Here is a 12,604-nt window from a genome sequence, read left to right as displayed (position 1 = left end):
GTGAGCTGGGCTTTACCCCTTGTCAACTCCCAAGTTGAGTTTTAAAATTATGATAATAATCACCTTTATTCCTACGTTGATCCTAATCAATAGTTAACCCGACCCATAACTTAAGCCTTGTCTTGGGTTGTCTCCCTAATTGGGTTTTAAAACTATGTTAATAATCACTATTATTCTTACATTATTCTAGGTCAATGGTAAACTCATCCTATGACTCGGGCCTTGCCCTAAATTAACCTTCAAGTCAAGTTTTAAAACTATAATAATAATTATTATTATTTTTATTCTTATGTTAATCTGGGTCAATAGTCAACCCAATTCATGATCTTGTTATTTTTCTAAGTCGATTACCGAGTTGGGTTTTAAAATTATGATAATAATAATTTTATTTTTATGTTGAATCAAATCAACCCGAGTTAACTCTTGCATAAATAATTTAATAAATTTATCCAATTTTATCGAGTAAGATAAAAATTTCTTCACTAAAAAGCTTTATACATGATAAAAATTAATTTTTTTATTATCTAAAGACTCACTAAACGTGCCATACACTTAATAAAAAACAACTTAATAAAAATATTATCTTGTTTCGTCCATCTTTATCCAACGTGTCATACACTTGGAAATAATGAACAGGACGGGCTCAAACTCAAGCCATTTCTTTTTTATCTATTCTGTTTTAGAATGCAAAAAAATCACAGAACTAAGTATCTGTATTGAAGTGATTGGTTCCACTTCTACACTACTTGACGCAGATGCTGTGTTGTTATTTTCCCACAGAATTGACGTGAGGTGTAGGACCTACACCTGAGCTCTCAAAGACATTGGAAAGGTATACGTGGATCTAGTTATCCTCTGACATTATTTTTTTCTAGTAATTATTATTTTTAGTGAAATAACTAGCTATACAAATCAGATAATGTTTTTACAAAAAAAAAATAATATACAGGTTTCTTTTAACATGTTTTTTAATATAAAATTTTTTAATGCTAAACCAAAAATTTATGCATGTATTTCATTAAATAAATAAAAAATTATTTATGCCAATAATATAAAACAAGAGTTTATAATAATAGTTAAAAATTAAATTGAAAAAATCAAGAGATGATTGTAAATAAAGATATTCGATCTTGTACTATAAATCATATCTCTAGTTATGTATAATAACTTTGTTTATAAGAATCAGTTTTTTATTTAATGCAACTAGATTTTATTTAATAACTTTGTTTTTTAGAATTAATGTTTTGCTTAATCAAATAATGCATAGAAAAGCAATTATAGAAAAGAAAAGAAAAAAAACTTAAGTAGGGCTGCATAAAAAGAATAATTCATGATATCAGGAAAAAATATTGAAATCTTCATCATAAATTAAGTAAAAATTAAATCATATTACATTAAAAAAATATTATAAAAAATATGTAGAATTTGAAAAAAATTTAATAAAAATTCAATATCAAATAATGAAATTATATAAAAAAAGTAAAAAAACAAAAAATCAAATGAAAAAAAATCATTAAAAGATAAAATAAAATAAAAAACAATGACACTTAGACGTATCTTACACGGCCAAGTACGCCTGTACCTCCTTTCAACTTTATTAAGGGGTGAATGACCGTTTTCTTATCTATTTTTATTTTTTATTTTTTTAAAAAAAAAATCAAGGATGCATCAATTATAACAATTATCTATATTCAAGGAAACTGTACATCATAAAAAGAGCTAATGAATAAATCGACGAGCTCATAGAAAGATATCACGATATTTTGTGGAAAAAAATATTTGCTACTGCAAGAATAAAAATGTCAATATGTCATAACTAATATAAGTTTTGGAGAACTCAAAAATTCATATCATAAATACACTAAATTCTCACAACAACAATACATTTCTCGCGCTAGCTCTCTTTTCAAAACACAAGATTATACTTCTTTAAAAAAAAAGTATAAACACCTATTATAAGGAATATTACCTAATCCCAGCATGATTCTTTTCCTGTCGGTAGCAGCCAAAAAAAAAAAAAACGGTGATTGGCTCAATGTCCTATGACAATAAAAAAAGGTTTTCCGAGTATTTGGACACACGTCCTCCTCCAATTGGTCCACTCATGACATCACCGCTCACCGCCCTCCAATCATGAAAGGAGGTGTTTTGAGACGGAGTACCGCTTATTATAATATTCTAGTCGTCCATGTGATTTCCTGTTGTGTATATAACTAGCAGCAATATATTTATTTTGACTTTTGAAATACAATTTCAAAACATCCAAATTTAATACTGGTGGGTGGTCGATGACTCTAACAAACGTTTAAGACTTTGAATTTTGATTTCTCTTTTCCCCATATTTGAAAGGAAACAAAAACAACAACTATAATAATAATAAAAATAATAAAAAAACTAAAACAAAGGGCCAAAAAGGAAGGTTAAGTAAAATCCTCTATTTTTTTCTGTTCCTAGCCAGCGGTTCACGCTACGCCGGGACCGAGCCAAGTCTTTTCAAGCGTAAAAAGGATGCCAGCGCAGTGAAAATGTTTTTAAAGGATCAAGAAAAATTCGAAACCTCATTGATTTGAATAAACTCGATTAGTTTAGTAATATAATTATAAAAAAGCTAACAACAATTAAAATAAAATTAAAAAAAGCAACAATGGAAATTTAGAATAAATCAATGCTTGTCGATATAATAAAACTACACCCTTTAAATATTTTTAAAACATCACAAAGATTTCATTTATTAACAAAGAAAAAATTAAATAAGAACATAATAATCTTATAAAGATGTAAGAAAAATTAGAAGCTCAATTACCATTACCAGCAATCAAATGCTTAATGACGAATTAAAAATAAAAACTAAGTTTAAAAAAGAAAAAGAAAAAAAAGACTTGACTAAAACAAGTATGTAAAATTCACGACCTGGTTATAAAGTTAGGATAACCCCGTATAAAAAAATAAAATGAAACAATGAAAGTCAACACTTAAACAAATTAAATAATAAAAGGTGAAAAAATTAAAAAACAAATCAAAGTTGATTCAGGTTAACTTGACTAACCCAAGATTGGAGATGTGAGAATATGATACCTCTATTGAAATGATAGAATTAAAAAAAATTATTAAAAAAAAGGTCAAAACAAGCTAATTTTTTAAATATGTGACCTGGATTATAAAACCAAGTTACCTCGTAGAAAGCAAGCCTGAAAAAATCACGAAGAAAAATTCTTAATCATTCAAAATTAAAAATAAAATAAATATCAATCAAAACAATAAGGATCAAATTTTATACAAAAATTAAATAAAATAAAACAATATGGGATGAAATTGAAAAATAAATAAATAAATAAGTGATAAAAAACAACAATAAAGAGTACTGAATCCAGTGTCAAAATTAAATGAAGTAAAATAATGAGAAATTGAATTGAAAAATATAATAAACCAAGGCAAGGAAAAAAAAACAAAAATTTATAATAAAAGGAATGCAGACCAAATATAATAGAAAACAAATTGAAGGATGATGGAATTGAAAAACAAATATTTTAATTCCATGAATTATTTCAAATAAAACAAATAGTAATGAAATGAATAATGAACAAATTTGAATGAAAAGTAAATTAAAGACATGCTTTGAAGAAAATACAAGGGCTGACATAGAAATCAAGGAATAGAAATAAAAGAAGATAAAAAGAGAGAGAGAACAATTTGTCAAAGACAAATTAAAGGTTTTTTTGGCTACACGCTCCATCATGAATGGAGAGGTCAAGGGGTCACTAAGAAAAATTGAATGACACTTGAAAACCATTGTTAGACTATCAAAAGATGCGCACGTGCCAACCAATGGTACAAACATCGCCCATTAATGTCTTGCATGTGCCACATAATTTTTTATTTTTTAAAAAATTATATTTATAAAAAACCATAGATATAAAAAAAGACATAAAAAACCAATTATGAGAAATCTATAATCAAGGTAATCATGGTTGAGTCAGCGTGAGATATTTAGCCAAACTTGCGTTCCAGATCATGAAATTAAAATAACCTGATAAAAAAATAAAGAGAATTATAAATCATTAAAAAAAAAACCTTTGTTAACCTTTTAAACCTATGACCTGGATCGTTAGACGTGAAAGATCCAATTTGAACAAATTACAAAGTTCAATTTATCATCGATAAAAAAATTGAAAGATGAAATTGAATGAAAGAATTTTAAAAAACATAAATTAAAATAATAAGGATTAAAATTAAAATACAAAATTTTTTTATATTTGATTGAATTTGTATAAGTGAAAAGAAAAACTAATTTAGTAAAAGGATAAAAACAATAAAAGAAACGAGGGTCAAGATTGACATATAAATAAAAACAATGTTTTTGGTTGAAGGGTAGAATTGAAAAGAATAATAATTTTTACAAAAAAATCATAAAAAAATTAGAAATCAAAACCAAATTGAAAATATATAATACCATAAATTTTAATTGAATAATAAAATTAAAAACCAATAAAACATTTACAAAAGGGTTAAGGCAAGAAAAATTAGGAATCCAATGAATGATAACCAAATTGAAGAATATAATATTAAGATTGATGAAATTGAAAACAAATAACATTTTTACAAAATAGTCAATACCAAAAATTAAAAATCAAAAAAATAAAGGCTGAAGTTGAAATAACAATAACCAAGGGGCTAAGTTGTAATTTTCAGAGAAAGAGAGAGAAAAAAAAGGAGGAAAGAAAGGTCAATCAGTGACAAATCAAACTACAACTGGGTACACAGGCCACACCAACAGGAACAGGACATAACAAAGCTTCTAATGACATGGTGAGAGGACATTTTTAGAAGTCGAGAAGAGTCGCAAGATCTACTTGAAGCGCATGGGCACCCCCCACACACCTCCAAGGACGCAACATGCACAAGTTCTTTTTTGTTTTATTTAGTAAAATATCAAAGTGCCTCTTAGTTAACTTTATAATTAAAAAAAAAAACTATTGTGAAAGGACCAAGAAGCCTTTGACTCAAGGTTTATTTTTTTTATTTTATTTTATCCTTATTGTGTATTTTACTTGTTTATTTTTTTTATATTTGATTAAATATCACATTCCTTCTCGGTTTAAATTATAATAGTGAAAATACTATTGAAAAAATACAAAATTACCCCTGAAACGCCAAGTTTATTTATTTTTGTTTCCAATAGTTGTTTCACTATGCAATTAAGTTATAAAAAACCTAAGCCCTATTGAACTATATTCACTCGCCTATCTGTATGTCTGTGTTCTCAAGGTGTAATTGGAACATGGTACAACACAACAAACAAACATGTAATTGCACCCTCCCATCTAAAAAAAAAAAAATGGATTAAAAAAGTCCACGAGGAAGGCATGGATCTGTCGTCCTACTTATAGCCAAAGTCACATTTATTTCTTATTCAGTCCTTTTTTTGGCACCTAATGCAAATACGAGATAAATGGTCCCACGAAATTATGATAGGAATATAAATTCCATTGAAAATTCAATTGCCAAAAACTTTCCTATTTTCTTTAATTTTCCGTGTATGGTAAAGTGAATTTGTTTATCATAAATACAATATTGAGAATTAATTTAAGCATTTATGTGATTGTCTTTCCAAAAAGTGAAAAAAAAGGTGATATTTTTATGGCAATAAAAAAAAAAATCACCATTCAAGTCATTTCTTATGACAATTTTTTTAAGGTGAATTTGATTGAATCCATGGTTCAGAGTATAGGTTTGATGAGTTAAACAACTATATTTAATTTTTTTTTAATATTGATTTTTTTTAATATATTTTTTAAATTTATGTTTCATTTAATATCTCTTCTTTATAATTTTTTTCTTCTTATTTAATTTTTTTGAATAAAAATTTATTTTTATAATGTTGTGTATATTTAGTTTTTGAAAATATTATTTTTATTTATCTATAATTTTTTAAATATTTTATTTAGATGAACTTTATTTTTGAAAATTAAAATATTTATTTTTATATAATATTTTTAATATATATAGTTTTATAATTCTTTTATTCATTTAATTTAATATGCGAATCCATTTCCATCTTTTCTACTATTGAATAAAAAAATAATTTTAATAAATAAAATTAGAAAGTATAATCAAATAAATATCCCGGAATTATATATCTTGATATAAAAAAATATCTAGCTTGCGCGACGTAACACTGTTAAAATAGCTGGTGAATGTTTACATTAAAGTGTTCACATATATTTTAATGATTTTTTTGTTTTTTAAAAAAATGGTGATATTTTTATGGCCAGGAAGTCATTCCCACACGCCTCTGTGTTTATGTCATCAAGTTGAAAGCATACTTTTCCACTTGCTTCCATGTCCAAGCAAACAAAAAATATAGGAAAGTAGTTGTCCAAGTTATACAGCCACTACTGATCTTATACACACAAAGTTAATGTCTTTTCAAGATTAAAAATCAACCCCTACTTATCTCATAATCAATACCTTCAAGATAATTCCTTTTTTCCATTGACAAGCCTTTCTAATCCTCCTCTTCTGTGGTCTTAATCTTAGTGGATGACGAAGGAACGTTTGCATGACAGATTCAAGGCCTTTTTTAATGACAGATGGCTGGTTTTTGTGTGTGCAATGTGGATTCAGTCATGTGCTGGGATTGGATACTTGTTTGGGAGTATATCACCAGTGATCAAGAGCACCATGGGGTACAACCAGAGGCAGGTGGCTATACTTGGTGTGGCTAAGGACCTGGGTGATAGTATTGGATTTGTGCCTGGCAGTTTATGTGAGATTTTTCCTATTTGGGCTGTTAGTCTTATTGGAGTTGTGCAAAACTTTGTCGGGTATGGCTTGGTTTGGCTCATTGTTGCGCAGAAAGTGCCTGCTATGCCTCTCTGGGTGGTGAGTTCAATCATTTGTTTCTATCACTTAATTTGTGTTCTGAATATGTACTTAATATATAAAAAAGAAAATCTTTCTATCATTTGAATTTTCATACGATTGTCTGTATTTTGAGTCTAGAGTTTCCTAAAAATCTGATCATTGGATATCTGAATTGGCTGTTTGTGGTTAGATTTTGATTGTGCAGTGTTGATCCCATTTGGCTTTTGAGAAAAGTGCTCTCTCTCTCTCTTGGGATTTTGGACGATCTTGATTTTTGTTAGGTTCACAGTGATGATGGTGATGGTGATGTTGATGTTGATGATCTAGCTACAAGCCTACAATATTAAGCTTGCTGTTTGTGCCTTCAATAGAGATATATGATATATCTCCATGAATTAGTCAGAAAATCTGCAGAACTGCTGGTTTATTGGATCAATTCTATAGCATTATAGAAATGTCAACCACGTCTCACAGTTCAAAGCTTCGAGTCCGTTTGATTGTCAATTTGGTTTATGGGTAAAAGGTTAAAAAGACATGAAATCGAGATCTTACTCAGATGGGATTTCAAGAGATACACATCCCTCTTTCTCAACTGGGTCCCATTCCAATCCAAAAAAGTTGTCTCGCCCGAATTCAGATTTAGGTCATAGTTTTGCCAGTTGATCTAAATTCTATCATTTCCTATTAGAACCCAGTTGATCTAAATTCTATCATCTCCTATCAGAACCATAACAAGGTTGGGATTTTTCTAGTATTATTTGTTTGTTACACTTTCACGACTCAGTTTTGCCTCCCCTTCAAATTTCTTATCTACCTTTTGACTTCTTGTCATTTTTCATGATATAAACTGAAGTAAGAATCAAATTGTTTGTGCTTTAAACTTGGAGGTCATGTATGGTGATCTGGTTGTGTATTTTACTGTGCAACTTATACTCCAAGCTTGGTTTTGCCCTGACAAGCTGCACTCTAAAAAGTAGTGGAAAACACCAAAGTGGAGGGATTTTAGTGATTTTACTCTACGCCTGAGTATTCTTGAACTTTCAAAGTGATTTTAGTTTGCAATTAAATTGACAGAATAAGCCAGCCATTTTCTCTTTTAATGTTTTTCCCTACAATGATCAAGAGAGGTTCCTCATTTTTCATTGAGAAAAGAAAGGAAGCACTTAATGAACAGATCTGCTGGTGTGAATTCTTCTCTGAATTTTTCTATTTTTACCTTCCTGAGGGGAAGTTAGATGTATGCTGAAGTAGTCAGGACATAGCATTATGTCTTTTTCGCAGCTAGGAAGTACACTTTGATTATGACTCATATACGGACATCATAAATCTGAAATGTTGAGTTAATGTGGTTTTTTTTTTTTCATTTAATTTTGTTTGAGAATAGATTTGCAATTTTGTTAATTATCACATGCTCATAAATATTAACAAAACTCTTCTCTGCAGCTCTGTGTTGCTATATTTGTGGGGACAAATGGCGAGACTTACTTCAATACAGTAGCTCTAGTATCATGTGTGCAGAACTTCCCCAAAAACCGGGGACCTGTTGTTGGGATACTGAAGGGATTTGCCGGGTTGAGTGGTGCAATTCTGACTCAGATTTATGCTATGATCAATTCCCCTAATGAAGCATCGCTGATTTTCATGATTGCAGTTGGACCATCCATGGTTGTAATTGCTATAATGTTCATTGTGAGACCTGTAAGAGGTCACAGACAAGCTAGGTCATCTGATAATTCAAGCTTCTTATTTACCTACAGTGTTTGCCTCGTTCTAGCAGCTTATTTATTGGGAGTCTTGATAGTCGAGGATCTAGTTAATCTGAATCAAACTTTGCTCACAGTACTTGTTGCTGTTCTGATCATTCTTGTATTGCTTCCTATCACAATTCCTGTTCTATTGGCTTTCCACTCGGAACCAAGACATCCAGCGGAGGAGAACCTTCTTCCTGAGACAGATAAACAAGAGTCCAGTAAATCTGAGCTGCAAATAGGTGGAAGTTTCATTCTAAGTGAGATTGAAGATGAGAAGCCTTCAGAAATGGACTTACTTCAACCAACAGAAAGACATAGACGAATTGCACATTTGCAAGCTAAACTTTTTCAAGCAGCTGCAGACGGAGCAGTGAGGATCAAGAGAAGAAAAGGTCCGCGCCGAGGAGAGGATTTCACATTAATGCAGGCATTAATAAAGGCAGATTTTTTGCTCATGTTTTTCTCCCTTGTACTGGCTTCTGGTTCAGGTTTGACGGTTATTGATAATCTGGGACAGATTTGTCAATCTCTGGGGTATAATGATACAAGTATCTTTGTTTCTATGATTAGCATTTGGAACTTTCTTGGCCGTGTTGGTGGTGGTTACTTCTCAGAAGCTATCATTAGGTGAGAAATAGTTTCACCTGATATACCTATTCAAATTCACAAATTCAGTAATTTTCTTTAAACTAATTACTCTCATGTTCCTAATCCTATTTTTCCGTCCTTGCTGTTTTTCCAGAAAATATGCCTACCCAAGGCCAGTGGCCATGGCTGTGGTTCAGGTTGTCATGGCAATTGCACTCTTCTACTATGCTATGGGCTGGCCTGGAGAAATTTATGTTTTAAGCATTTTTATAGGGCTTGGTTATGGTGCCCATTGGGCAATTGTTCCTGCCTCTGCCTCTGAGCTTTTTGGCTTAAAGAGTTTTGGTGCACTGTATAATTTTCTTACACTCTCAAGCCCTGCTGGTTCTCTTATATTCTCTGGTGTCATTGCCAGTGGTATATATGACCACTTTGCAAGGAAACAAGCTGGCCTCCAACTGCTAAATTCTGGATCATTGCCTGCTACACATCTTGAGGAGGAGAAATCACTTTCTTGTGTCGGCCTCGAATGTTATTCTCTCACTTGTGGGATCATGTCAGGTCTTTGCATTATTGCAGTGATCCTGAGTTTGATTGTGGTTCGTCGGACTAGGAGTGTGTATGCTCAGCTCTATGGGAATACTCTTGTTTGAGTTGCAAGAGAAACAACTATAAAGCGCTTTTCGTTGAATTACCCTGAACATGATTAAATTCCTTGCTTTTTTTGGACATATTTTATGAGTGGTTGATTCGTCCAACCAGTTTCTTCCAGGATCTGCAGGATATTTCATTAATCTGCAGGCAGCATCATGCTTTGTATTCATTTTGTAAGTTGGTGATTAATTATATGCTTGTTGAAATCAGAACAGAATTCGTTCTTGATAAATATATTCCATCTATTTCTCTTCTTTTATGTTCGAGTTTCTTTCTGGTATTAATTTTCAATGGCATGTAGCTGTGGAACTATACAGGTGATTCTGCTGAAATCTACAGATCGTCTGATTTTTTGTCTTCTGAAACTAGAAAGATGCCTTTTGCTTTGACCTGCAGGCTACAGTCCAGTTGAACATTAGAGTTTATTTATTTAAGCCCGCTACTCTGGTAATGACCCCTGTTGCCTTGAACTATCATCGTCTTGTAATCCTTCATAAAGAAAATTCATAGCACTTTTTGACAAACTCTTGTCACTTTTTGACAATTATAGATCAAAACTCAACACACTATATCCATGAACAGTTAGTCAGATACACAAAATATGACAAACTCTTGTCATTTTTGTTGTCCTTACAGTTCGTTAGCCATTCCAAATTCTAAACTGAACCTGCAGGTTACAGGACATTGATCTACTGCAATCTATGCATAAAGGTTTTGCATTAAAATCCATTAAGTTTAGCCTCATGTTCCTTGCTAATTGTATGTTTCCATAAACATTATGTGAATTCTGCACTCTCTAGCATCTCTTTCTAGTTGCCCCACAGCCTCTGCAGATTGCTTTGATGAGAAGAAACCCATCGGTTGATGAAGATCAGTATCAGAGGCTCTGAGATTTAATTTCTACTTCCTTTCATGGACTTGCCTCACGAAAACATGTCTGATTTCAGCAGCAAATAACCACTATTTTCTTAATAAGCTCGATCGCTTTATTACCAGCGTAGCGGTGCCAGTAATTGCTGGATTGCATTTTCCTAAAATGGATAGAAGAAAAATGCAATGAACTTATGATGATATACAGATGGAACCTCATGAATCTTCCCGACCCTACATGGCAAGTCCGACCAAGCGTTAACCTTGCATTATCCTTCAGGCAATCACAATGATATCTACAATTGGATTATTGTTGAGCAAAATCTTATCTGTGTTGGCAACCCAATAATGGATAAATACAAGCTATATCCACAAAATTACCAATCCAATCCGAAAATGTGTTGGTTAATATCTTACTTCTGATAATCTGATTTAATTTTTCTAGACAAGGTAACCGGGAATTGGTACTTGATATCTATAAAAAAATCCATTTGATGAATTTAAGACTCTTTAATGTTTAAGTCAATATTTTTTTTTTATAAAAAAATATAATAATATTTTAGAAAAAAACTCTTAAAATAAATATACAATCGAGAATGAAGATTGATAACTTTTTTTTTTTTAAGGATTCAATGAGTTCATCATCCTTATTATTTAGTGAAGTGGATGACTAAAAAATTATTTTTTTTCTAATAGCATTAAAACATTTCTTATATGGCAAAAAAATAAAAAAAACCTTGTCAAAGAGAAAATATATATAATTTATTAAAGAGAAACTAACTTGTTAAAATTTCATGGTTTATTATAGAGCATGATAAGATTGTCAGTGTTACTTGTATTTGAGATTAGTACTTGGCTGAGTCCAAATATAATGAGTTTGAAAATTCACCAGATTCATAAATCTATAAACTCAACACTGGATTAAGCATGAGGATATTAAATCTAATAAATTATTATATCTATATATAATTATGCTCAACACTTAAAAAAATACTAAATCTGACAATTAGCATGACTCTATATATATATATATATATATATATATATATATAGATTTAATATTTTTTTTTATTCCGTTTAAATCAAAACGAGAAAAAAAAAAAAAATCGAAAAGCAGGTTCAATCCCAAACGGTTCCTCTCTAATTTTTTTAAATAAGAATTCAGGTGAAAATAAAAGATGATGATACTCGATATCCAATGCATCTATCTATCATATTATGCTTAAACGTGAAATTTCCAGAAGGAAATTGCCATTTTACCTTGCAAACATTTTTTTAAAAAATGTGAGACTAAAATCCATTATGCTTAAACGTGAAATTTCCAGAAGGAGCCTGCCAGTAAAGTCAAGCACAGCTACAATATTTCGATGACTAAAATTAGTGCATTTCCAACTCAAGAATTGGAAATGCTAATTTGGTTAGGCAAATTCATGCATGCTATCCTGTATTTATTACTTGAGATATTACTTACCCATCATAAAATTTTAGAATGCTACGAGAATAATTGCTAATATTTCCTTCACGTACCTATTTTATAAATAGAGATATAAATAATGAAAAAAAATAGATATGTTAGACAAAATTATGAAAACCATTTTAAAAATAAAATTCAGAAATATATGTAAATTATGAAAATAGATATGTAATATATATATAAAAATAAACATTGGACCTAACATTTCCACTATTAATTTTTATTTTTCTGTCATGGACACTGGAATATTTTTTTCCCATATTTAGCTGGCTGCCAATCCTGTTAACCAGAGTAAAAAACAAACCATAGTTAGGGTTTAACATGCACAAAATTTGCCATTTTTCTATATAAATAAACGGAAAACTCATGTTACTTTTTCATTAAAAAAATATTTAATATAAAA

General features: G+C 30.4%; 1 protein-coding gene across 1 annotated transcript; it reads left to right on the top strand.

Annotated features, from left to right (window-relative positions):
* Positions 1–6,272: 6,272 nt before the first annotated feature.
* Positions 6,273–10,116, top strand: LOC118044673 (protein NUCLEAR FUSION DEFECTIVE 4). The gene is made up of 3 exons (XM_035053092.2): positions 6,273–6,882; positions 8,308–9,242; positions 9,358–10,116. Exons 1-3 carry the CDS (start codon positions 6,541–6,543, stop codon positions 9,854–9,856), a joined length of 1,776 nt encoding a protein of 591 aa, XP_034908983.1. The 5' UTR covers positions 6,273–6,540; the 3' UTR covers positions 9,857–10,116.
* The last annotated feature ends 2,488 nt before the right edge of the window (positions 10,117–12,604 follow it).

The sequence above is a fragment of the Populus alba genome, chromosome 12, assembly GCF_005239225.2.
Source record: "Populus alba chromosome 12, ASM523922v2, whole genome shotgun sequence".
NCBI classification, from domain to species: domain Eukaryota; kingdom Viridiplantae; phylum Streptophyta; class Magnoliopsida; order Malpighiales; family Salicaceae; genus Populus; species Populus alba.
This window is presented reverse-complemented; position numbering and strand designations above follow the sequence as displayed.

Excerpts from the sequence above, each read along its gene's own strand:
- LOC118044673 (XM_035053092.2), top strand. The coding sequence starts at position 6,541 with ATGACGAAGGAACGTTTGCATGACAGATTCAAGGCCTTTTTTAATGAC. Across the intron at positions 6,883-8,307 it reads CTGCTATGCCTCTCTGGGTG|CTCTGTGTTGCTATATTTGT; the intron begins GTGAGTTCAATC and ends TCTTCTCTGCAG. Across the intron at positions 9,243-9,357 it reads TTCTCAGAAGCTATCATTAG|AAAATATGCCTACCCAAGGC; the intron begins GTGAGAAATAGT and ends CTGTTTTTCCAG.